This window comes from Lissotriton vulgaris, chromosome 2_1 (assembly GCF_964263255.1).
Source record: "Lissotriton vulgaris chromosome 2_1, aLisVul1.2, whole genome shotgun sequence".
Classification (NCBI taxonomy): domain Eukaryota; kingdom Metazoa; phylum Chordata; class Amphibia; order Caudata; family Salamandridae; genus Lissotriton; species Lissotriton vulgaris.
In genome coordinates this window covers 205,358,075-205,385,529 of record NC_141687.1, presented here as the reverse complement: position 1 = coordinate 205,385,529, position 27,455 = coordinate 205,358,075, and the positions used below count along the sequence as shown (strand labels likewise).

Below are 27,455 nucleotides of genomic sequence, written 5' to 3'. Positions count from 1 at the left end.
CGTCTAAGTACTCAGACGACGTCATCCTTCACCAACGATGCCGACGACGGACGCGGAGCCGCAGACGACACCTACCGACGCACAGGGGTACTGCTACGCAAAATTTTCTGGGTCCAGTCTGATGCTTGGGGATATTCTAAGGTAAGGAATCTAATACTAACTACTGTTTCTTACAGATATATTGTTACAGAAGGTAAGTAACTTGTGCATTAGGGTGACACAATAAGTTATTGACAAGCTTTTCTGATGATTGTCACCTCGTCAGTCATGCTCCAATGAATTAATTCTGATTTCTGAGCACAGTTTTAATAGTGATTCTCTTAGCAGATCATACTGTCTCCTTAAATTGTAGGAGTACATATTCTTCTGATTGGAGTATTTAGTGCTTTTGTAGGTTTTGCCTAAACAGCGCCTACAGTGTGCTTGTTTGCACAAAGATAATACTGTTTACACACTAATTTCCCTCATATACATAGAAAGGAGGAGAAGAAAGCTGTGACCTCCAGCATATTTGGCTTAATCATTGGACCCACTTGTTTGTTGCCAATTTACGTAAAGCTCCCAGACCTTATCCAGACTTTTCGAATCACTGGCAGTATTGGCCTGGCTCTTGTACTTAATGCTTTTAGGGGCAATCTGCTATAAGTGGGGGATTTTCAGATTTCCAAAGCCTACATATCTCCTGTCTCGCCAACAGGATCACATCAAAAGGAAAATGCTACTTACCAGTATGCATCTGTTCTTGGCATGTAGAGCTGTAGATCCGCATACTTTTCCATAGATCGTCATCTGGTGTTGGGCTCGGATGTTTGCACTTTGTTATTGTAGAAGTCTTTGTAGTCACGAGATAGGTGACTCCTCATCTGGTTAGTAGTGCGCATTGGCATCGACTCCATCCTTTGATTGATTTGCCATGAAAGGTGATGATGGAGTTAGTTAGAAATAGAAAGATGTCCATGTGTAATGTATCTAAGTAAGATAGTACTGCAACACATATAAGTGTCCGGGGATGTGGGTGGCCGTATGCTGATCTACAGCTCTACGTGCCAAGAACAGATGCATACTGGTAAGTAGCATTTTCTGTTTGATGCATATGAGCTGTAGATCGCATACTTTTGCATAGACTATACAGCAGTTCCCCTGTTAGCGGTGGCTACCCGTATGCGTTGCAGTAGTTTGAAAACGTCTTCTTAGTACAGCCTGGCTACAGTAGCTTGTTGTTGTGCCTGCACATCAACACAGTAGTGTTTTGTTAAAGTGCGCGGTGTAGACCATGTTGCGGCTTTGCAAATGTCCTCCATGGGGATGTTTTCTAAGAATGCCGTGGAATTCCAGACTGGTAGGAACTGTGATAGTCTCCCCCAACTAGAATGGAGTGGTCTGGGGGGAGTGGAGGAAAGCCACTGTTTTGTGGTAGGGGAGTTGCGGGTGTTAGAACCACGTCCTCTGCCCCTGTTGGTATTGCCTCTGTAAGTCCCTCTAAAATATCATCTGTTAGGGGAAGTTTTAGTGGGGCTTTTAGAAGTGGAAGAAGTGTCTGTATCAGTGGTCTATGAGGCGCCCCTATAAGAGGAGCAACGAAAGGAACCTCTACTCGATGTTGCTTGTAGACCCCCCATGGATTTGGCTATATCTATGTCCTTTTTCATCTTTTCTAAAGATGTGTCTATAGTGGGTCCAAACAAGTGTTCCTGATCTAAGGGTTGATTGAGAATGGTAGACTGCACCTCTTGCTTAAAGCCCGATATGCGTACCCACGCATGTCTACGTAATAACACGCTTGTATTAACTGCGCGGGATGCATTATCTGCAGCATCCAGGGCACATTTTATTGAGGTGTTCATGATTAACTTTCCCTCTTGTATGAGATCATTTGCTTTGGTCTTGTACTCATCTGGAAGATGTTGCATAAGTTTTTCAAGTTCATCATGGTGAGCCCTGTCATACCTTGCAAGTAAAGCTTATGAGTTAGCAATGCGCCAGAAATTTGCTGCGTGGGACGCAACCCTTTTACCTGATGGGTCTAGGAGCTTTGATTCTTTGTCTGACGGAGGGGCATCACCTGTGGTTTTGGAATTTGCCCGTTTGCAGGCATTTACCACTACCAATGAGTCCAGAGGGAGTTGACCTTTGATGTAAGCTGGATCACTTGGAGCTGGCTTGTATTTTTTCTCAATTCTAGGATTAAGCACCCTAGCCCTGACAGGATCTTTAGAAACCTTAGGGGCATGTTTAATCATCCCCTCGAGCATAGGGAGAGTATTTGTAATCTTTTGTGGCTGAGAGAATCTCTTAGTGAAAAATACTCCTCTAGAGGGTCTGAGTGGAGTTGAACCCCATGGTAGTGTGCAGCTATATTTATCAGTTGGGCAAATCCTACATTATCATCTGGGGGTGCCGGTCTAGACAGATGTACATCTGGCTCAGGCACATCGGGGACATTGTAGTCTTCCCAAGAGTCATGAGGTGGGGTACTGTGTGTGTCATCATGAGTATCTGTGTGATGTGGGTCTATTCCCTCATCCTCACCCCCTATATCCTCATCATCCTCTTGTGGTGTAGGTGAAAGAGGAGGCACTGGAGAGTGTGCTGGAGAGGGTATAATGTTTGCTGGTTGTGGAGGTGGAGAGAAAGGCCTCATAGGTGAGGTTGTCTTTTTTGGGCGCTGAGGACTTCGGCTCCGAGTGGTGTTTTGGCCTGTCTTCTTTAGCTTTAGGAGGGGTTTTTGTGTCCTTTTGCTTAGGTGGAGTTTTCGACTCCGAAAATTTAGGTTTTTTTTCCGGCTCTGAGGACTTTGGTTGAATTGTTTTTGGTGCCGAAGAGTCTGTTACTTTCGGTTTTGGTTTAGGTGGCGAAAGATTCTGGGGTCGATGGACCTTTATTTTATGTTTCGGTGCCGAAGATGGTTTTTCGGCACCGTGGTGTGGCTGGATCGATCCCAAGCTGCCTGAAGGCTTCGGAGGCGGGGCTTCTGAAAACTTGTCTCGGTGACGACCCAGACCCGAAGGTGAAGGTGTTACTGGAGACTTTTGTGTTTTCGGGGCTGGGGCGTCGACGTCAGTACTCCCGTTCCGTTGACCTGGGGTAATCGTCTGGTCTTCTTAGTCCGAATCGTCGGCTTCGGAGACACTGGCCTGTTCATCTCCTGTCTCTGGTCCCGGATCTTCATTGCCTGCCTCGAAGATATCTTCTGGCGCAGAAACTGTTGATCAGGACATTTCGTGATGTCGAGCCCGGTGATCACGTATGGTCTTCTTAGACGTGAAAGAGTCACAGGTCTGGCAGTGTTGACTCTCAGTGTTCTGGGGAGAGACAAAGGTTGCCTACCTTGTGGAGATCTGTGTGTGGGAATTTAGCCCCACACTTGTATTTTTTAAATGGAGTCCTTTCAATATGCTGGTTGATGGCGCTGATCGGCCCAACGGCCCACTGCGACGACCGGAGTCGAAAACTGGATAAGCATCGAGAGAGATCGCAATCGAAACAATACCGTCGATCGGTAGGAGTTTTGTGCGTCGAAGGGGAATCGAAACGACATCGACCCGGAGCGCAGCAAATTACATCCGAACCTGATGGCGGAAAAAAACAATCTAACGATGGAGTCAATGGCCATGCAAACTACTAACCAAAGGAGGAGTCACCTATCTCGTGACTACAAAGACTTCTACAATAACAAAGTGCAAACATCCGTGCCCAGCACTAGATGGAGATCTATGCAAAAGTATGCGATCTACAGCTCCTATGCCTTGAACACAAGTTTCTGTATGGGAGAGCTACCCGTAAGCTTGCTTCTGGATGTAGCTCAAAAAATATAAGCTGAGGGCTCACATCTATCTGATGTCCAATCCCCTCCCTAAAGAAGTTACATACTGATATCCAAAAGAGGGCAATCCTTGGACACTGCCTGAACATATGTACATTATCGGCCGATAGAAACATATGCTTCGAGCATCCAAATTTTCATTCCCGGTGACTCCTGAAAGCTTGGCTGGAGACCAATATACAGTGTGAGGCAGGTGAGGCAGGTTTCACCACTGCCTATAAAGTAGAGAAGGATACTTGCCATATTTGCTGTAAGTTTCTCTCCAAATCTCCCTCTTCCCACATGTTGGTTATATTTGGCAAGTTCTTATCATCTGTCTCCAGTAATAGCCCAATACTAGATTGAAACTTCCTTCTTGAGGGGACCAACTTTCATCACCTGTTCAAGCCAGGGCTCATCGTCTTTTTCAGCCCAGTCTTAGGAAGCCCACCACGATCGCAGCTGATAGAATATGACTCCCGTTAGCTGACCCTTTCTGCAATTCTTTAACACCTCCCAGTCCACTAAGCCCAATCCTGTTCTAAGATCTGCCCAGTAGCTTAAACCTGCAGATTTTAAGGGTTGACTGATCTGGTCTAACAAGCAACCTGGGGTGCCGGGGAGTTCCAAATTGGTGCTGAAGACGTATAGTAGAGTATATCAAATCTCCTTCGGAAATATATCCATGTGCCTAAGGACGTTTTCAAAACCTTCAGCCTGACCTTTTTTTAAATATTTCGGGTCCCCATATTTACACAAAAAGTGACTGTCCCAAATCCCCAAGCATTGCTGCATATCATCTTCCCATTGATGAGCTATCTGGCCTATTTGCTAACATATGAAAATTCTTGAAGTGGAAAGCATAACAATATAAAAGCAGATACGGGAGGGCTAGTCCCCCCACCCCAAGCTTTCTCCTCAGTATTTTCAGGCAATCCTAGGTCCCTTCGACGCCCAAATAAAACTATCAATTTTGACCTGTAACTTAGCAATAGTCTCCTTTAGGAAGGTAAATGTTATAGAGTTAAAAAGAAAAGTGATTTTTGGAAGAATAATCATCTTGATAAGGTTAACTATACCATAGATGTTTAATGGTAAATTAGCCCATTTTACCAGATGTCTCCCCACCTCTTGGCTCACTTTTTTCCAGTTAACCCTTGGAATATCATCCAACCTCTGAATTATTAAGATGCCCAGATATCTCATTTGGGATTTTGCCCCCTGGCTCTAATCTATATCTTCAGTTTTGTCCACATTTACCTTATATCCGGATATCTTGCCAAAGTTCTCCGTCCTCGCCATCAGACTTGGTATTGCTGTCTGTGGATTGGTTGTATACACCACCATATCATCTGCACACAAAGCTAGCTAAAACTCCAACCCAGCAGACTTAAAGGGGGTTATGGTGGTATCTGCTCTAATCTGATGCGCTAGAGCTCAATATACAGGTTAAAAGTAGGGGAGACTGGGGACAACCCTGTCTCGTACCCCTAGTAATGTGAAACCAGTCTGAGAGCTCCCCATTAACCAATACCCTTGCTGTGGGCACCCTATACAGGTTTTGCACTGCTGTTTCCGATTCTGATGGAATCCAAAGCTTTTAAGGGTTTCCCAAAGATAATCCCAGTGTACTCGATCAAAGGCTTTAACCACGTCTGCCTCCACTACCGTTAGAGGAGATATCTGAACTTCCGCCATATCGATGACCTCCATCATCAAATATGTGAGCTCATTTAGCTGCCTCCCCAGCATAAAACCTCTCTGATCAGAGTGGATAATGCCCTTGATGACCTGCGCCACCCGTGAAGCTAATATTCCAGAATATGATTTTATAATCAGTATTCAATAGCGATATTGGTCTATATGATTCTGCTCTTACAGGCTCTTTATCAGGTTTCAAAACGAGGACCACAGTTGGCTCTGACCAAGATGCTGGCTCTTCTTCACCCGCTTTATATATATCGCTTTGAAAACTCTTTTTAAAAAGGGGATTAGCTTCTCAGTAATTCCTGTATAGAGCTCTACTTGGAGGCCATCTGGGCCAACCGCCTTCCAGCCACTCATTTTCCTACATTGTGCCCTGATCTCCTCCTCAGTGATCCCGGATTCTAGTATATCTATTTGCTCCCTTGTTAATATTGGAAGATCTAAATCCCTTAACCAGGACACTATACTCTGCTTTCCTGGATGTAGATCTTCTCTATATAAACTATTCATATACCTCCATGCTTCCGCTCTAACATCTGCATTTGTTTTTAAGAGCACCCCAGTCTCCAGATTAGTCAGATTCAGTATCGAATTCCTGGCTCTATCTACCTTAGCCGTCCAGGCCAGAAGCGAACACATCCTCTTGTCATAGGACAAATGCTGTAACTTGCTAACTTTCCATTTGTCCTGAATCCTTTTAACCAGCTGGATCTCATACTCTGCCTGCAGCTCTTTGAGTTCCTTTCGAAGCACTGGCATCCTAGCTGTTCCCTCAAATGAGGCCTTCTGGAGTTCAGTTTCTTTCACCTTACTCTCTGCTATAGCTACCTCATCACTTAACCGTGTATCTTGTCTCGGTCCAATCATGATAGCACTTATTATTGCCCTTAAATACGCTTTGAATGAATCCCACACTACTTGTGTCTTTGCAGAGTCTCTGTTAAAATAAAAGAAATCAGCTGTCTTATCCGCCAGGCCTACTACCACCCCCTCATCCAACAGTATAGTTCTATCAAGGGTCCACCTTTTCTGCCCCTATTGTTAATGATTATCTAAGTATAGGACCACAGTAGAATGATCAGAAAGCACTGCATGGGCAAGGATCACAGACTCAACCTCATTGTTCTGAGTCTGGTCCACCAGGAAATAATCAATGCGCAAGTGATGGCCCTACTTTTTACTATAAAATGTAAAACCTCTACCTGCCCCCATCTTCCTTCGCACGATGTCTAATAAATTTAGTTCGATCATCATATTTTTCTAATCTTGAAAATGTCCTAGGGAGGTGTGTGGCTCACTGATTAGAGCGGAAGGCCCTGATGCAGAGGTCTGGCCCGGGACCAGGGTTCAATTCCCGTTGCGGCAGGGTCTTGAGCTCAAATGTCCGCGGACCTGATAATTCTCGCCTCGGTGCCTACTCTAATCATGGGGTCCCACGCTGCAACTCTGGGCAATAGCTTGCTTAGTCTCCACACGGGCCCTAATCGCTAAGGATGCCTGGCTTCACCAGGGGGGTGCCCAGGAGTTGGGCGCCTCACAGGAACAGGCCAGGACGGGTTCCTCAGCGGTTTATTCAGCACTTGGACACACTGGTAAGTGTAACCATGCGCTTTATAAGCTTCAGAATTACAAATTACATATTTTACCTTTGATGTTCTATCGAGGTCGAGGTCTCATTTAGAACTATATTAAAATCCCCTCCAAGTATAATTGGAGCCATAGCCTTCAACAGACAGGATTGCAACTTCTCTAGCGCATCTGGAGTGCCGTTATTTGGACCATAATAAGTTGCACATGATACCAGCCTATCCTGAATCCCTATGTTAACAACCAATCATCTGCCGGAAATATCCGAATCATTCTTCAAAAGCTTTATTCTTAAATTATTTCTTTTGACTAAGGCCACTCTTCTGGTACTACCTCTCTGATCTGAGCACACTACATCCTGTACCCAGCATAATTTAATGAAACAGGATCTACACTCCTCCCACTCTAAATGAGTCTCCTGGAGGATTATATGTGCCCCACTGTTCTTGAAATATTCTGCCACCAATGCAAACTTCCTCCTAGATCTCAAACCATTTACATTCCAGGTTATGAATTGAATCTTTCCAACTTTATTCATTATTCATTACCCTCATCTTGTACCCACTTAAACTCTCTCTGAAGGTAATCCTATTACAGCTTATTTGCCAGAAACATCCCTGGGACGGTCTTATCTTATATTGGCTATATTTTATAAGAAGCGGACTTATTTTATCTTTTTTCCCTATGCTCCCACCACCCTGTGCAACCTCTCACCCCACCCTCTGGGGACCCCCCTCCTATCCTTAGGCGATGATATCCACCATTCGCGAAGCCACCCACCACCCCGGCGGAAAAAATATACAAACTAGCCAACAGAAACTTAAATCAAGCTAGCCTCATATATAATGCCTCCATTCAGTATTACTGACTACAGAATACGAAAGTGGACTTCTAAGAGCTAGATGTGGAAGCCGTGGTTCCCGTGATTTTTAACATTACCGGGAATTTCACCTGAACCTGGGCACCTTTATTACGTAGGTCATTCATCCTAGAACCTAACTCCCATTGTCTCTGCGCCTTTCTCTTTCCTATATCAGACGTCAGGTGATAATCAAAGTCCTCAAACTTCAAGGTTTTCTCCTTTAATGCGCTGCCTAAGATTAGCTCTTGGACCGCATAAGTAAGAAAGTTGATCAGAATTTTCCTAGGAGACTTTCTATTGGGGTTTAATTTAAATCGATCTCTGTGCACTCTTTGGATTTCATTTTCGAGGTTGAGGTCTGGCCTGTCTAGTAAAATCCCCTCTCTTAGTCGTTTACAAATTAAGCTTTTCATATCTCGTTTTTATCCACCGTCCGGGATGTTGAGTATCCTCAGGTTGTTCTGCCTAGATTGAGTTTCCACTCGTTCCAGATCTTGTAACGTTTTGCTTTGCATTTTCAGTACCTCAATATCCAGAGCATTTCGTGTCATTCCTGCTGATAGAACTTTCATATCTTCCTCGAGGGTTGCAGTAGGCTCTGCAATACTATCCAGTTTTTACTCCAACACTACACATTTCTCCTGTATACCTTTCTGATTAACCTCTGAGATCTCGAATTTCTTAAGGATGCCTGACCTTAGGCTCAATATTATATTTTCCAAAGGGTTTTCAGCTCTCTCCTCAACATGGGAGCTAGCCTCCAACTACATTGTCTTGCCGCAGTAGGGGCTTGAACCTCCCTTTGGCCTAGCGGTACCTGTCCTCCTTCAAATAAGTTTTCCAAAGAGAGAAACGGTTACTGATAGAAATCGCTGATGGCCTCACTTTTATTAAGTTGGCCTGTTCTTAACTCCACGCCACCCCCCTCCCCCCTCCGAACTGGTACTGCACTTTTTGTCTGCTCCATGATTTTAAAATAGGAGTTAAGTGAAGGTGTGGGTTTGAGAAAAGCGCAACCTTCTTTCAACCCACAGCGTTTGGGTCTCCCAGCGCTTTTCACTGTTTTGTTTACGGGAAACACAGTGATCGTCTCATTAACAGTCCGCTTCCCGGCCCTTTATTTTTTTCCCTGGGAAGATCTTAACTTTATCTATTTTTTAGATGCGGTAACAGACTTGTATCAGCTGGAGAGACTTTCTACCATGCGTTTCCCACTGTGCTGCACGGAACCTCCCGCACTGGCACCTTCCCCTTCAAACCCCTCCAAGTGGCCCTATCTAAGGGCCACTTCAGGTACCCGAGGAGGGGAGTCCCTTTCCATTGATGTCTGCTGTACCTGCACACTGCCAGTGCCCTTTTCCCTCAGTGCCCTTCTCCCTCAGTCTCTTACGCCTCCAAGCGCTAATATTGGGAATCTCTTGGAGGCCAATGTTTCCTCTCTGTTCCCCCTTTTTCTGGAACTGCCAACTTTCTGTGGAGCCCTGACCTGTGCTGACTCTGCCGGAGCCCACCCGGAAGCCAGCTCGGGCCGTAGCACTCCAGGATCACTGCAGGAGGGCCGACGCCCAACTCCACCTAGTTTCCCGAGGCTGCTTCGCGTCAGATCCCATCCGCGTCCCCACCAAAAAAACACCCCAGAGCCGCCATAGAGAAAAGAAAACCTAATCTAGTAAGTCCATCCTCGGTTTCAAAGCGTTTTTTTTTTTTTTTTTAGAGAGTAGTATTATATTGTTCTTCAAACGAAGAACCGCCCGTGTTTCTCTCCGCGGATCGGGGGCTCCCATGACCGGCGTCAGCCCGCCGCCATGTTTCCTGCTGATTCGTATGATTTCAATAGTGTAGAAAGTGCAGTGGCACTGGGATCAAAAGCTTTAGGTAGCCCACTGTAAACTGATTATTTCTATATTTTACAAATAAACAGGCAGTCACAAGTGCAGTTATCTTTCAGGCACTAATGTCATGCTTTAAATGGTGCAGCAAGTGCAGTGGCACTGAGTTCAAAAGTTGGGGGATTTTTTATCTTGCCTTAAGGATACACATAGTTTACTGTTTATTGATACTTATCTTCCCCTGGCTGTCCGCATTTAAAATTTGCTTGTTTAACTCTGCTTTAGTGGGTGGAACTTTTAAACAATTTTCACATTCTTTATGATCTTGTTCCGCTAATAGAATTGCATTATTTTCTGTCATGTGTTTGTCTCTAATAAACATTCTTGTTTCATGTGTCATGTGTTTGTTGTAGGCGCATTATGTAGCGTAAACCCGAATGAGTTGATTGCAGTGCTTTACATGAGCACGCTCCATGGTGCTCTGAAGGGATGTTTTAACCTCCTTTATGCATTGTGACAGTTTCTGTATAGCATAACAGCACCAGACAACTGCCGCAGAGTCTTGGATTGTAAACACGTTCATGTGCCTGTTCTAAAAGTATTTCTCAAGTTTTGTGATTGCAGCCTGTTCCTTCTACTGGCCAGGAAGGGAGGCTGTATAGGTTGAAGAGCAATGAATCTGAAAATTTCAACTGCTGGGCATTGTTGTCGCATTGCGTCTAAGCTGATCTTTGTGAACGAGCGTGTTTAGTGATTGTATGGGATTTGTGCTGCTGTTCTTTTTCGGAAAGTATCTATTATTTTCGAATACTTTAAAAAAAATTAAAACATTTTTTTTTCTTCTTTGGTGTGAGTTCTCCACTTTTTTAACAACGAGCGTTTAGCTTAGTCAGCAGGTAGGTGGTAAGACTCGCTTTTTTTCCAGACTGGTCCTTACTGTGCAGATTGTATTGTTCTAGAACCAAAACATTTTATATTGTTTGCTGTATTTTCCTTTGGCCAAATGAATAAGCAGCGTGATAATTGGGCGATACTCTGTAAATTCGTGAGTTATTTCCAAATAGTGAAAATTTTGCTGTTCATGTTTCCGTGGATGTAAATGCATTCATATTTATTTGCATACTTTTAAAGTGTGGTATACTGAGGTACCAGGTTTTTAGGGACCCGGCGGTGCCAGGGGAAACACCCAGAGACCTCTTGAGTTCTTCCTGTTTTGGACCAAAGAAACACGGAGTCTTCTAGGTGATGTCAAGGATCGAGTTTTATTGGCTGCAACCAAGTAACAAGCATCCTAGAAGTACAACAGCACGGTGTGTATATTCTCAGGAGACTGTTCGTTTTTACAGAGCCAGCCTTCTCTTTTTATACAAAATATTGCACTTCAGGCAAGAATTCTTTGTTTTACAATTCGACCATAAACATATTTCCACAATAAAGAAAAAGCAGAGTCATGATGACAAGCCCATATTTTCGTTTGTCCAGTTCGTGATGGATTACCCAGCAAGGCCCAGAACTTCCATCAGATATCGATGAAACCCCAATAAAATCGGGCACCTCCTCCTTGTAAAACTAGCCATAAAGAAGAAACAGGGACAGGTGTGTGTATGATAAAGCGTGGTTTGTATGCGGTGAATGGTTTATGACATGTTGTGCCTTGATGCTAATCTCGCTCGGCCATTGGGTTGGGGACTGCCCGAACAGGTTTGGCTGGAGGCAGTGGAGTCAGCTCGCCCAGGTCACTAAGGAGTCAGCAAAGGTGTACGTGTCCTTTCAGATCGAATTCGGCCTTGGTCAATTGACTATGTAAGGGCAACCACAAAATGGATGCCGCTCACAAAATGGAACCCGAGGGTTCAAGACGAGAACTACGATTTAAAGGTGATTTTGTCACTCAATCATGACGCAAATGTACAGGGATAATGTCTTGATCATTACCGGTCTGCCGATACCAAATTCGTCATGGTATGATGATATTTTCTGACACGAGTGTAGAGCTTCGGTACCGTACAATAGCAGGGTCCAAAGTTTTCAGTACCACAATTTTAGCTTAATAATTGCTAAAATAAAAAAAGGTTTTGAGTTCTCCAAAGGAATTTAAACAGCCTCCTGTATTTCCGTTGTTATATAATGTAGAGAACATCAACTGCACATTCTTAAAACAAGCAGGCAAATGCTTTGTCTAATTTAGCTCGCTTTACACCTGGTGTTATAGTTTAATAATTGCTATAAACGGCTTGAGATGTCCAAAGTAATGTAAACAGCCTCCTTTATTTTCGTTGTTATATAATATAAAGAACACCAATTACACCAACTGTACCTTCTTAAAGCAGGCAAAGTGCAGTTATCTAGCAGGCACTAGGGTCATTATTTAAATGGTGCAGCCGGTTTAGTGGCACCAGGACAATGCCTTGGGGAAAAAAATACAGTATTTGTTTCAACATTCAAACTTCAAAGTATATACCACAATAATTGAAAATGTCACAGTGTACTGTTTAAATAAAGAAAAAACAATGTCAGTGACAATGCAAGTGCAAATAGTTACAATATGCTCATTACTGTTTCAGAGTTTATGTTCATGCTAAGGTTTTTTGCAACAATAATAAACATGTGCAGTGCATAATAAAATAAAAAAACCTTCATAAGAGAAATCTGTAATTAAAAAAAGTGCCCATCTCAATAAAACAATAATCATACTTTCAGTGTGTTTCTATCAATCACATAGTCAAAACCTAATGCACTAATGCTTGCAGGAGTTGCAGAACTGTGTGCACTTACATCAAACCAAGCCTCCCATAGAGGAATGTCCATTAAAAAGCATTTGATTAGGGGACGGTCATCTTACATCATAGTTCTTAAAACAACTGAAATTTACCAGGGATGAAGACCTATGCAACCACTACACTAAATATTGATTCTGTGACTTCACTAATGAGGCCTTCATCTACAGTAGTGGTTCCTAATATTTTACTTTTGTGGATTTCCACTCAATCACTACTAGAAGCCGGAGATCCCGTCTAAATAGGTTCCATAATTTGAATCTCAAAATAATACCAACAAATATAGAAACAAGTATACCTTACAGAAATTATGGGATATTTTATTTAGTTCACAAAAAAATGTGCTGAAATTAACATTTTATTTTCAATAGGAGGGTTGTTGCTTTTCAAAATTGTATTTTTAAAAGACAAATTATATCGCTTGGGGCCAGATGTACAACCATTATTGCATGCGAAAACGGGTTTGCAAACCCGTTTGCGCATGCCAAAATAGCATATACAAATCCTATTTTGCGTCTCACAATTTTTTGCGACTCACAAAATAGGCATTTGCGACTCGCTATTAGGAAGGGGCGTTCCTTTCCAAATAGTGTGCACAACCCTATGTAAGAATGTTTTGTGCCCTCAATTGCGGGCACAAAACACTCGCAAATTACCACCCTCTTCAAGGGGGTGGTAATGGGGTTGCAAAGGGAAGGGGTCCCCAGAGGATCCCTTCCCCTTTGCAAACGCAGGATCAAATATTTTTTAAGGTCAGGCAGTGGTCCCAGGGACCACTGTCTGCCCTTAAAAAATGAAACAAAAAGTTTCATTTTATTTTTTTAAAATGCATCCCGTTTTCCTTTAACCCCTCCCATGCTCGTCATGAGCCACGGTGGCCATGTGCTCATAACGAGCTGAGCTCGTCATAATGGCCACAACGCTCGCATGCGGGGCTAATTCCCCCGCTGTGCTGAGCGTTCTAAAGAAACAGGTGTGGCTGTGACGAGCTCAGCTCGTCATGAGCACACGGCCACCGTGGCTCATTACGAGCTCAGCTCGTCAAAAGCACCAGGGCGCTGTGCGCACTCCCCCACTCCCCAGCACAGCGAGGGAATTAGCCCCGCAGGCAAGGGGTTAAGGAAAACGGGCTGCGTTTAAAAAAAAAAAAGCTGCTTTATCTAAAAGCAGTCCCAGACATGGTGGTCGTCTGAGCCCAGCAGGCCACCATACCTGGGAGGGCCTGCCATTTCCAATGGGGAAGCAAATTGTGAGAGGCTCATTAATATTCATGAGCCTCTCTATTTGCGACCGCATTGGGAATCGCTAACAGTGTGAAATACACTGTTGTACATTGGGAATAGTGCCTTGCAAATTGCGAGTCGCAAAAGACTCGCAATTTGCGAGGCCCTATTTCCAGGGTAGTACATCCAGCCCTTGGTCTTTTATTCTCCTACTGCATGTTCTCTTTTTGTCGACGCATACCAGTGCTGTTTAATTGAGGCCACCAACTGTCCCTGCTACATCCCATTTGCTGTATTTGTGCTGCTCCCATAAATCAAGATAAGGATACAAACTTAAATTTTTAATTTCCGACTTTATATTCCTTCACATTTTATAGAGGACTTTAAAACTTTCAATTTTGCATTTTTATGTATGTCCTCTCAATGAACTCTAAAGGAAAATCCATGACCTTGAGCTGAATGAAGGAATTAAGCCCTGAGCCATGGTTGATGTCACAAAGAAACTGAGCCGTTTATGGTCCTAGCTGTAGTATTGAGCAAGTCGTTGTATATTTACGGCTGCACAGCAGCTGCTTTTGCCTCCGAGGTCTATGAACATCAGCTGCCTCATGAGTAAGAAGTAATGTAAACCTTCAATTCTGTTCCGGTTTTGAAGACTGTAGAATGACATGCAAATGACCAAATGTATCTGCCTTAGGACTTGCCTCCTGCAAATTCTACCAAAATTCTGCTTTCTTTCTCCCTCTAAAGATGGAGTGAGAGCTGAAACCTGAAACTTGCCAAGAAGGGATAATTCTTTGAGTTAGGATATTTCGTGCCTAAAGTGATAAGCAGTGCAGGCCTTGAAAGTGTCCCTGACCAGGTGGATATTAATTAATCAATAGCAGATTGCTTCACAGCGGGAATAGGCATGGGGCAGTCTCATGAAGCAAGTCTATGGAACAACCCAGAAGTACAGCAGGCTAGGCAACTGTATGGAATCATATTCAATGCTTGGCTTTTATTATCACCTCCTAGAGTGCTTTAGTTAGCTGTAAATGGTCTCGATAATCTCCAACTTCAGAATCCGTATATCTATTCCGAACCAAACCAACTTAAACACCTTAGTCTTCCCTGTTACAGAATGTTGTTCCACTAGATGGACGCGATGTTCTTGTGTAAGTTGTTCAAAGTCTTGTTTTCAGCCATTTGGCTAAAACCCAAAACCAGAAAAAATTCGGACAGAAGGGTCAACCAAATCTTTTATCTTATATCATGAGCCATTTTTAAACTAGTACATATTGTTGGCACAGCTACCTCATCAGCCCTCTCAGATATTGTAGACAGAGAGGGTAAATAATATTGCCTACAAAACCATTGTTAAGAATTTAGGCTAGTGAGAGGCCGTGGAAGAATAGGAGCTAAAGCTCCTGGCTTTGACATGCCTGCTATCTGTTCCTACACTCGAGACTATTTATTTGAATGTATTTATTGGTAGGTTGTTGGAAGCGTAAGGGAACAGGGTGGGAAGTTTTACCATTTATTTCTAAATGTTTATACAACATTTTTTTATTTAATTATGTAAATGATTTTAATTGAACATTATTAGATCATTTAAATTAAAATGGTAATTAATTGGTAATTAGTTAATTTGTCTATTGATTTTGTATATTCTTTGACTGAATTTAATAATGTGTTAATTGCAATTTTGACATTCATTATTTTTAGTATTGTTTGGTATAAATTCATATGTTTTAATTATATTCAAACACTATTTAATTTGTTTGTGTTGGAATTTGATGGTTGGGGTAGTAGGCTGGAAAGTTGTTTAAATATATAAATAGTCTGTAATGTTTTTATTTGGAAATTATTTAACTTTTATACATTTGGAAATATAAAAATATGTATTATGTTTATTTACTTATTAAAGTATATTTATTTTATGTTTATATTAATAATTTTTTATATTTTTTATTTATGTCAGTCAATATTTTCCCTACTGTTGTTTAGGTTGGCACAGGAATCTTGAATGGGAATGGTAAATTTGATCCCTGCAAGGGTATTTTTATAAGCATTTTTGTTTTACATTTTTAAAGATTTATTTTTGGTGATTTATTTTTAAGGTACTAACATTTATTTAAGTATGTGTTTTTATTTTCCAAAGTAATGTTATTTGTGGTCAATATTTTTTTATTTAATTGTATGTTTATTATTAGATATATAGGGACTTATTTCGATATCGGTGGGCCTGGCGCCAACAGGCCCTCTATGGCGGCCCCACCTACATCCACAGAAGCGGTCCGACCGCTGGATTATGAGGCATTGGACGAAAGGACCAACCTCTGCCTTTCCAACGGGCTCAAAATGCTTGTTGGGGCAGTGGTGGGACCATAATCCCCACAATAGTGCCTGCTTCGGCACCGCTGTAGGGATTACGATGTACGTTTCCCTCAACCTGTACATGGCAGTCCGACGGCCAGGTACAAAGAACCTCAGCTCTGTGTGTATGTGTGCATACATATTTAAATTTTTATATGTAAATGTGAATAGATTCAGTTAAAAAAAATTCAGGTAAAGTGGAATTGTGGTTACATATTAAAACCCTTAAACACTTAGTAGAGGGACTCCTGGACCCAGAAGGGTAGAGAAGTCCTTTAGTAAATGAAAGGTAAGGGGATACATACTCCCTATTAAATATGCAATATCCTACGTGGTATTCTTTTCTAAAGGTGGCAGTGTGGTAAGGAGATTATACTACACCTACTCCACCGCACTCAGGGGTGGGGAAAAGAAAATATACAATCCTCACCCACTTTACTAGTGGCATGCTTCATCTGCGAGTTCACCCTGACTCCTAAAGGCCGGGGTGGGCTCGAACATATTCCACGAAGCTCTTTGAAGAATTATTTGTTTTTTGGGTGTGAGTACTCAGTGAAGGTCAGTCAGCCCCTTTAAGCAACGTTTGAAACCAACAATCAACATTACTGGTAAGAAGGGGAGAACAACCAGGTTAGTAGTAGTCACCTACAGGAGATTGGCCGAGAGGCAATAGTGCAGACATCCTCTTCAATAGAGGCTGGAATTGTGTGAGCTATATACTTTGCTTTTTGGAGGTTTATTCACTGAAATTGCTATGTGACATGTTATGTTGGGTTATGAGTTTGATAATGGAAAATGTTATGTTTCTGCACATGAAATATACTTTTGGTTACATTAATTTAGATGAGTTCCATCACCAGATAACTCTCATAAGACTTAAAACAAAAAACAAAAACATTGCACATTGTGTTGCACATCTAAAAGCAGTCGAGGTAAGAGGCTGCCGCAGGAATGTGCTAAGCATCCTCTACAGTACAGATTTCAGAGAATAAATAAGATTCACCTTTGTAATGTGTTTGCATGGAAAATAGTGCATATTGCATGTTAAATGTAAAATGGATCTCTAACTTCAAAGAGCTGAAACCTGACTAAGGTGGGAAAGCTGGTAACTATGCCTTGTACTTTTCAGGCATGGCGTTGATGATGCAACTGGCCCGTGAATTAAAAACCATGGCTCGAGAGCTAAGTATTGCTGTTCTGGTAAGTGCCATGTTGAAGGGTGCTCCTGTAGTGAGGACTATAAAGCCCAATTTTTCCTTTTCATAAGTGATTGTTAGTGTTAAAAGTGAGAACACAAAGAAGCAGTGCAGATCCTCTAGAGTATTGGTGGGTCAGTGCCTCAGCATCATTCTCTGAGTTCTTATTATCAGAATTTCTTGATGGCTCCAGTGTGTTTAAGGTAATATTGTGAAATGTGAAATATGTTTTATGTTGATGCAGATTATGCTCAGTGAAAAGAGATTTGAGAACAAGAGCTTGCTGCATAAGGTTATGTACATGTGAATAGTTTTATCAAAATGTATTCTCAATCATGCCCATACGCATGCTCTTCTGATACTTTGTCTAAAGTGAACATTCAATAATTATCCTTGTGAAGCTAGAGAGTATGCTTTTTTTACTGGATCAGAATCCGGTAATTTACTGATGTGACTTCTGGTTAACCACTTTTGTAATGTCACTCAGTTGGAGCATTGACTTCCCATTTGTTCTACCTCCTCACCAGGGTCTCCAGAGACTCGAATGGTGGCGGAATTGCAGTTGGCGGTCTCCCCCATCAATTCTGGGTCGCCACAGACGCAGGGGGAGGGGAGAACGTGGGCAACACCGTTTATGCATGAAACCTTTTCTCCCCTTTTAGCATGGGGAGTGTGTAGATAGTAGTGGGGGGTGGCAAGACATTAGATTTGTTTTGTTCCAGTTTTAGCAGGGAGGGGAGTTTTGGCTGGTCATTTAGAGCTAGTGGGTGGCAGGAAGCCAGGTATTTTTGGGGTCATTTCCTTATAGAGGGAGGGGGTACATGCAGCTGGTGGTGTGGGTGGGGTGCATGAGAGAAGTTGTTTCTTTCATAGTTGGAGATAGGTGGCGTTTTTTTAAAAGGGTAGTGGAAATGCGTGCCAGGAGACCAATTTTCTTTATAATTTTGTTTATGTTATGAATGTAAGTTTTTTTTTTTTTTCAAATTTCTTTATTGCGGTTTTTAAGGTTCACTTCACATGTTGGTAGAGTAATATTTTACCGACAACTCTGAACAGTAAGCCTTACAATCCCTGAACAGCATCAGGTAGTCTAATTTGGGTTGTCTTTAAAGTGTATACTCAACCAGAAATTAGTAAAAACATTGTCAGTAGCAATCGTATGGACTTTTAACTGAACACTCCCTCCCCTCCCAACTTCACACCCCCCTCTTTACCGGATCCACCCACCCAGAGGTCTCTCCAACAAAATCTCAATCAGGGGTATCCTCCCGTCCCTCCCTCTGTCAGGGGGAAGAGGTCTCCACGTGACTAACACCAGTCAACACCCTCTGCGTAGAATTAGGGGAGCTCCTCCCTATCTCCTGGACCATTAGCCCCCATGTCTGCAATACCTCTGGGATTTTGGCATCCCTCCTAGTACTGTGTATGTGCCCCTCCTCCGCTAGTGCCCATTCCTACAGGTCCGCTTTCCAGTTCGCTACCAGCGGCCCACTCTATGTCAGCCAGTGAATTGCTATTCGTCGCCTGGCTGTTACAAGTCCCAACACCAGGAACTTCCTGCTCGTTTTACGTTTAGGGTCACGGGGAATCAGTCCAAGGAGACAAGTACGTATCTCTAGGGCAACTCTCCAACCCGTTATTCTGTGTAGGTCCTCTAGAATAGCGGTCCAGTATATCTGAATCATTGGATACGACCAAACCATATGTGGGAAATCTGCCTGCGCATAGTGGCATCTGGGGCACCTTGGATCTCTCGAGCTATCAATGGTGTGGAGGCGCTTGGGTGAGAGGTATGTCATGTGGACCATGTTGTATTGTATCTGCTTAATTCTATTGGAAACCGCCACCTTACGTACGCCCCAATGAATTTCTTCCCATTCTCGTTGTGTGATCTCCTGAGGGCTCACTTCCTGCCATCTACTTTCTATTTTGATAAGTGCACATTGTCTGTCGTCCCATAACGCCCTGTACAGATGAGTGACAAGTTTCCGCCCTCCCGCCATGGCTATAATTGTGACCAGAGTATGTGAGTGTGTTCAGGGGCTTCCGGGAATGAAGGCTATAGATGTTGTGCCGTTGCCGCTATTTTGGTGTATTGTAAGAATTGCCCCGGTCCCAGCTCAAAAGAGTCTACTGCTTCTTGGTATGTTATGAACCGTTGTTCAGGATAGAGGTCCGCCAACATAAGACAGCCTCACGCCTTCCATTTGTCGGTAGACATGACCCGGTCAATGAGCGCGGAAGGCGGCATCAGCCAAAAGTCTGCCTCGGGGGCGAACGGTCGCACCTGTATAAGTCGTCTAACCACCTTGGCCCAGATGGCAGCCAGTAGTCGGCCCAGTGGAGGACATTGGTCCTGTCGCCCTTTCGTGTGCCATAGAAGCGCACCCAGCTGTTGATCCCCATATGTGTCCGCCAGGAGCAACCATTACCATGATGGGTCCGTATCGAGCCAGGCCACTGCGTGCTGTAATAGGGACGCAAAATAATAAAGTTCAAAGTCAGGGATTTCTAAACCGCCTCTACCCCAAGTACGCTTTATGACTTCAAGGCTCACCCGACACCGTTTTCCAATCCACAACAGTTGTATAAGCATTGCATCAAGGTCCCAGAAGATCTGGTGTGGCAGTTCGAAGAAAGAGCCCTGCATTGTGAAGAGACAGCGAGGCAACACCACCATTTTAATCAAGGCGATCTTCCCCATCAACGAGAGCCTGAGTGTATTCCAGAAGTCAATACTGCCTCGGAGACCCCTAAGTATTCTCCCCATATTGTGTTGGTAAAAAATGTCTCTGTCCCTACTGATCAAGATCCCGAAGTAGCGCAAAGTATCTAACAGCCACAGAAGCCCCATCTCTGGGAGTGGAACCCCTCCCCTCTCAGCCTCCGACCCATCCGGATTCAGTTGTGATTTAGTGTTATTGACAAGGAGTCCTGAGGCCTCGGCAAACTTACCCAAAGCCGCCAGCAATATCGGAAGCGAGTGGGTTGGCTCCCGCAGATACACCAGAGCATCATCTTCATACAGTGATACTATATGTTTCAGGGCCCCAATTTGGATACCCTGCCCCTGGAGAATCCTACAGAGGTGGCACGCTAATGGCTCCATCGCCAGGGCGAACAGCAAGGGGAGAGCGGACATCCCTGTCGCGTCCCCCTGGCTATCGATATTGCATCTGGGACATAGCATCCCATGAGGACCCTAGCGACCGGCTGAGTGTAGAGAAGTCTCACCCAATTCACAAACCCCTCACCGATCCCCATTTTTAGGAGCACCGGCTATAGATATTCCCACCTGAGCGAGTCGAACGCTTGTTCGATATCGAGGAATAACAGAGTATTCTGTTCAGCCCTGCCCTCTAGTGATTGCATGACATGGGCAGGACGACGGATATTCTGCAGCGCGTTCCTTCCTGGAATGAAACCGGACTGGTGGTCATGAACCAGTTGTCTAAGATATGGGAGTAATCTGTTGGCCAGTACCTGACTAATAATCTTACGGTCGACATTGAGCATTGAGATTGGCCTATAAGAGGTGGGTAGAAAGGGGTCCTTCCCCGGCTTGGGGATCATCACAATCAGTGCTTCAAGCATGGAGGCAGGCAATATGCCTGTCTCACCGGCCTCGTTAACAATGCCCAGGAGCCTAGGGACCAGGACTCCCCCAAACTCTTTATACAACTCCGCCGCCATGCCATCCATTCCAGGGGACTTAGATGTTTTCAGATGAGCGATCGCCCCTCTCACCTCCTCCCCCCTGAAATGCTCCCCCAGGGATTCCTGACTGTCCGGGTCTGGGCAAGGTAGCTCCATCTCAGTAAGGTAGGCTTCCAAAGCCTGTGGGGCGACATTGGACTCTGGCTCAGAATATATTTTATGGAGATGTGTGGTGAATACGGTGTTAATCTCATTCTGGGTGTAAACCAGTCAGCCCCTATCAGCCTGAAGGGCCAATATCGGGAGAGGTTGAGTTTCCACCCTAATCAAGCAAGCCAGTAGGCGTCCGGCTTTGTCACCCTCAGTGTACCACTGACGCCTGCTCATGGTCCCATTGTACTTGCCCAATGACTCCTATAGATCCCCTATCTTTTGTCACCGTTCCATTCATTTGCCCAGCCCTTCCGGATCTGTGGGAAGGCCTGCCTCTAGGGTCTTTAAGCGTTCCTCCTGTTGTTTTAGGTCCCGTTCTAACACTCTCCGCACCCCCACCTCTGTGGACATACATATCCCCCTCAACACCACTTTCATCGCGTCCCACTCAAACGCTCTTGAGCTAGCAGTGTTCCAGTTCACCTCAAAACAACCTCTCAACGCTGCCGCGATCGCCTCTTTATAAACCGGGTCCGTCAAAGCCTCAGTGTTAAGTCTAAACAACGGTATTTTGGAGGGCGGGCGGCCCAAAGTGTAGGCCACCAGCAGGGGGGAGTGATCGGACAGATATCGGGCCAGGTACTGTGTCTCTAGAATCCGACTGCCGCCCTTTCCTGTATGAAACAATAGTCCAGCCTGCTGTACGGATTAGCTGCCGGAGTAGAACAGTAGTATACCCGACTATCAGGGTTGCGGTGCCACCATATTTCTAGTAAGTGGTAGTTGCTAATCATCTGGCGCAGGGCTTCCTGTGTCTTGGGTTTAGCATCCACCTTTGGGAGGTGCCTATCCCATTCCCCATCTAAGGCACAATTAAAGTCTCCTGCTACAATGAGTTCCATGTCAGGTGTCAGGTCCAATCTCCCCAGGACCTTAGCCAAGAATTCCCCGTCGTCAGTGTTTGGAGCATAGCCGTTTACTAAACACAGTTATCCAGTATTTGGGTGTCTTTCATAGATTCACATGCCTGAATCATTCCCCGTCGTCGAGACGGGAGCCTCCGGTAAATAAAAAAGTAATGTCCTATAGACATACATAGAGAAAATAGGCCTAAGTAGCCTTTCTTTGTCCTTATGTAAAAAGGACCAAACTCTCACAGTCAGCCAATCAGCTCCGACCCCCCTCTAGAACCCTTCAGATTTTCTACCGCACGTTGTGCTAGGGAGTCTCCAGCCTGAGCTCTCCTCAGGATTCCTCAGAATCACCTAACTTTCTTTGAAAGCAATCTCAACTCTTCAAGGATTACTTCACTACACTGTTCTGCAGTAAGTGTTTTCTTTCCACTACTTTCTTCCATGTCTGAATCACAGAAGAAAGCCCTTTTCAGGGCCTGCTCTTCATGTGGGAAGAAAAGGATCCATGTGGATGATAAGCATGACCTGTGCTTATATTGCCTTTATCCGGACCACAACTCGGACAAGTGCAAAACATGTAGGTCTTTCCCTAAAAAGACCGTGAGGGACAGAGAAGGGCGCCTTCTCATCTGGCTCGACAGGCTTAAGGATAGAGACACTCTGGAATCATCTGAAGGCAGTGTTTCCAAGTCCTCAGAAGTCTCTAAAAAGAGGCCCAGGGCGACTTCCCCGGGCCCCTCAGACACTCCTCCTAAGAAGGCACACAAGAAGTCTTCAGAGGCAAGATCCACTACATCTTCAGTGTCTGCTCAGAAAGATCGAACTTTTAAAAAGCCTGCTCCGTCATCTAGACATGCCCAGAGGACTACCTCAGTCACCACCACGGTGTCGACGACATCAGCGTCGTCGCCTTCAGCATCGACGACGACGACTGCATCCTCCTCATCAGGTAGACCTGTCTCCTCTATTATTCTGCTGACACTGTCGTCGACGACGAAAACCCTGTCGACGATGACGTCGTCGTCGACGAGCCCATCATCGTCGAAGACACCGTCGACGACGAAGACGTCGACGAAGACGTCGACGAGAGAGTCGACGACAAGGACACCATCGACGAGGGAGTCGACGGCGAAGACACCGTCGACGAAGACACCGTCGACGAAGGCACCGTCGACGATGACACCGTCGACGACGACACCGTTGACGAAGACACCGTCGACGAAGACACCGTCGTCGACGAGTGCACCGACGACGACTACTTCGACGTCGAAGTCGTCGTCGACGACCAAGGTACCGTCGACCGAGGACTCGTCCTCTAACGTGGCACTGTCTGAGCCATGGAGAAAGTCCAGGCTTGTGGAGGTGTCGCCCCTCGCGCTACCACCGGCGAGGACACCCTCAACGACGACAGGGTCAAATGCTACGTCTAGCAAGGCTACCAAGCTGCAAATTACCCCGGAAACGACGTCTCCGAGTAAGGTGGAAAAGCAGCCACCTCAGGAAATCTTCCAAAGTGAAGAATCTGAAGAGGACTAACACCTGGGTCCCGCTACTTCTATCTCGGACCTTAATGTCAAGTGCCAAAGCACCGATGAGGAACAAGAGGAGTTCACTTATCAGGAACACTCCGTCCATGCTAGTCTCCGCACGGACGTCACCCCCATGATATGCCTACCAGCGGCTCTCGTTAATGACCTCCGGTTCCTTGTACAAGATTACAAACAACGCTTCCCGGAGGCGGACAGTGGGAAACAGACACCTGTGGTACATACTCCATCGTCCGCCCCGAAACAGCATCAACCTCTCCCTCAGACCCACCGTGACACGGCCCAACCTCAGGTGGTGGACTCCTCAGACGAAGATGAGGAGTTAGAGGATGGAGAGGTCCAGGAGGTCCACTCGGACCACGACGAGGAGTATGTAGCGTCATCCCCTGCTTCACCACAACCACGCCAAGCAGAATCACCGCCTGTGGACATTGGCGGCTTCCACAATCTTGTGGAAAGGGCGGCGAAGAGATTCCATATGGTCGTGGAGTCAACTGAAACTGACTGCTTCTTACACGATTTCAAAGAGCAGCCGCAAAAGTCGACTAAATCTATTCCAATTATAGAGTTCTTATGGGAGCAAGGCAAAAAATTGATGATGACACCCGCTTCTGTGCCCGCGGTTGTTCCACGCCTGGACAAGAAATACAAAGCCCCGCTTACAGCGGCGGCTTGCCTCAACGGACAACCCAAACCTGATTCGGTAGTTACGCAGGCGGCCCAGAAGAACTCCCGCAACCCTTCATCACCGCTGTCCGCACCTCCTGACAAAGAAGGCAGGAAGCTTGACACGATTGGGAAAAGATTCACGACAACATCGGCCATGACCATCAAGGTGGCCAAGTCCATCGCCTTGTTGGGACGTTACAACCGGCAACTTTGGGAAGACATCGCCCCTTATATAAAGGAACTGCCTGACGCAGTCCAGGGTGAAGTCAAGGCTCTCCTTGTAGAAGGACAAACTTCTGCTGCGGAAATAATTGACTGTGCTATCGACGCAGCCATGACTGGCTTCCGTCAGCTGGCTGGAGCTGCTGTTCTGCGCCGTCAGGGGTGGCTGAAAGCGACGTCGTTCCGCCAGGAAGTACAAGCGAAGGTGCTAGACATGCCCTTCGATGGCCAGCATCTCTTTGGGGACAAAATCGACGAGGCACTGCAGACCATAAAGAAGGACACCGATACTGCCAGGGCACTGGGCACTCTACAGTCGCGAAACCTGTCCTTTCGAGGCAACCGATCCAGAGGTCAGTCCTCTTATCGGGGTTCCTACCAGAACAGGTCCTCGGATTCCTACAATAACAAGAACCAATACCAGCACAAGCAACAACAACAGGGACGTCAGTCTTCATACGGAAGATCTAACTTCAGAGGCAAGAATACCAAGAGGGGCACTGGCGGCCGCCAGTGACCGATTACTCCAGCCAGTCCTACCACCCTCTCGATCCTTTCAAATTGGAGGAAAGTTGACCCATTCCCTCACCAATTGGCAACTCATAACCACGGACAGGTGGGTTCTCCAAATGATACGATTCGGCCATTCTCTCGAATTCACCACAATCCCTCCCAATACACCTCCCCAAAGGCGAGCGCACAAACACCTACGCCTGCTTCTCCAGGAACTCTCTGTCATGTTACACAAAGGTGCCATCGAACAAGTTCCAGCATCTGTAAAGGGGAAAGGATTTTATTCCCACTTCTTTCTTGTACGACAGAAGGAGAACAAGTGGAGGCCCATTCTAGACCTCCGAGCGCTCAACGCCTTCCTGCGGAGCCAATCGTTCAGGATGGTGACGATCCAGGAGATTCAAAATTATTCAAAACAGATTGGAGGTACCCCTGTTTCTTATGGCAGGGAGGGGGCTAGAAACATTAGAAAACTTTGAAGTCCCTGTTTTTCCCAGTGATGGGTAAAGTGTTCCTGTGTCTTTCACTATAAAGAAGGTCTGGCTGAGGGAAAGGTTTTCCTATATATTCTTAGACATTATGCAAATACCTAGTAGGGCAGAGGAAGCTACTACCCTTCAATTCAACAAATTTAAAAACAATGATTGAATATGACGGACAAACACTAACTGTAAGGTTTTAAAAAAAGGATATAGGTTTTATTGTTTTTCCTCCCAACTGGGTTACAATCTAAAAACAGTATCACAAATTCATTAAAAAACCACGAAACCTGGTATTCCAAATAATATATAAAGTACAAAGCAATGGTTAAAAAAGACAGTCAAAACAGTCAAAACAGTCGACGCAGCGTTTCGGTGCTTTCTTTCTTTTGACACCTTCTTCAGGACATTTGGACTTTTGACGCCATGCTATTCTAAAAACAGATAAAAATGTTTTAGTGTTTGACCTTAATTCTTAAGCTTACTCTCCTCTTGTTTAGTATGCTCCCTATTGTTAAATACATTTTAAATCATGCCAGACCACTCTCTAAAAAACAACCAGGATCTTTATTTATGTTGGTTACACCAGGGAACTCCTATGGAGAACACCTGTAAGGTTTTTCTTTACTAGACGATAAATGGCTTGATGTACCAATTTAAACATTGACCAAAAAAATGTTTTTACATTGTATACGGGTTGTCCACAATACCTGAATCATGGAACCAATCAATTTCAATTTGTTTTCTCGTAGGCTGTTGGCTGCTCAGGTTTATTCAATTCCCTTGAGCTATATTGATTATAAAATAGAAACCTGATTTACTATTTCATCTACATTCGATTGAACTGATATATTCCTACATAAAAGACAGTTTTACCTTTATAAAACAACCGTGGACATCTATTCACACGGAGGAGCCACCGTAAATGAGGGGGAGTTCTTGTGGTCTTTAAACCTAGATAATCATATAAGCAAACAATTGTATAGTCGCCTGATTCTCTATGTTTTCTTTCAAAAATGCAAAATTGCGCTATCAAGATATTGGATACGGAGTGCACGAGAGCTTTCCCCTCGAAGGAAAGGACGGACAAAATATTGTCCCTGGCCACGGCTGTGGCAACAAAGACACGCCTCAAAGTCCGTACTTACACATCCCTCCTGGGAATGATGTCCTCCTGTATACTTCTCATCCCTCACTGCAGACTCAGGATGCGCCCGTTGCAGGAAGCTCTCACGAGTCAATGGACTCAAAGTACTGGCTCATTCGAAGACTTTGTACGGATAACACCAAAAATGACCAAAAGTCTGCAATGGTGGAGGAGTCGCAAAAACCTGACCATTGGATTATCGTTTCTCCTTCCGGCGACACCTCTGGTGATCACCACGGACGCCTCCCTGGAAGGATGGGGCGCTGTTCTCCAGGACCTTCGGATCAGCGGCAAGTGGGACGCACAGGAAAAGCTGCTCCATATAAACCTCTTGGAGCTGAGAGCGGTCTATCTTGCTCTACAGGCCTTCCTACCGCGCATCCAGAACTCCCCAGTGCTCGTCAAAACACCACGACGATGCACTATCTCAACAAACAGGGGGGAACGCGTTCGCTCTCTCCCTCACGGGAATCGCAGAAAATCTGGAACTGGCTGGTGACTCACGGAATCCAGCTCAAAGCGGACTACGTACCTGGAAAAGACAATACCATCGCGGATGCCCTGAGCAGACAACGATCCCTCTCCCACGAGTGGGAACTGAGCGACAACGCTCTGGCTCACATCTTCTCTCAATGGGGCGTCCCAAGAATCGACCTGTTTGCCACCAAGGAGAACGCCAAATGCCCAAACTACGCAAGCTGGCGTCCCCAACAAGGGTCACTGGGAAATGCTTTTTCCATCGGTTGGTTCAGCGTGTTTGCGTACGCTTTTCCTCCGTTTCCGATGATCCCGAGGCTCCTCAGGAAGATGAAG

General features: G+C 44.9%; 1 protein-coding gene across 2 annotated transcripts in view; it reads left to right on the top strand.

The window, feature by feature from the left end:
- RAD51D (RAD51 paralog D) overlaps positions 1–27,455 on the top strand; it is a 134,939-nt gene that overhangs the window by 73,259 nt on the left and 34,225 nt on the right. For both annotated transcript variants that reach the window (XM_086954738.1, XM_086954739.1), the window contains exon 9: positions 17,275–17,345. In XM_086954738.1, the coding sequence (XP_086810864.1) occupies positions 17,275–17,345 (71 nt within the window). The remainder of the gene's footprint in view (positions 1–17,274; positions 17,346–27,455) is intronic.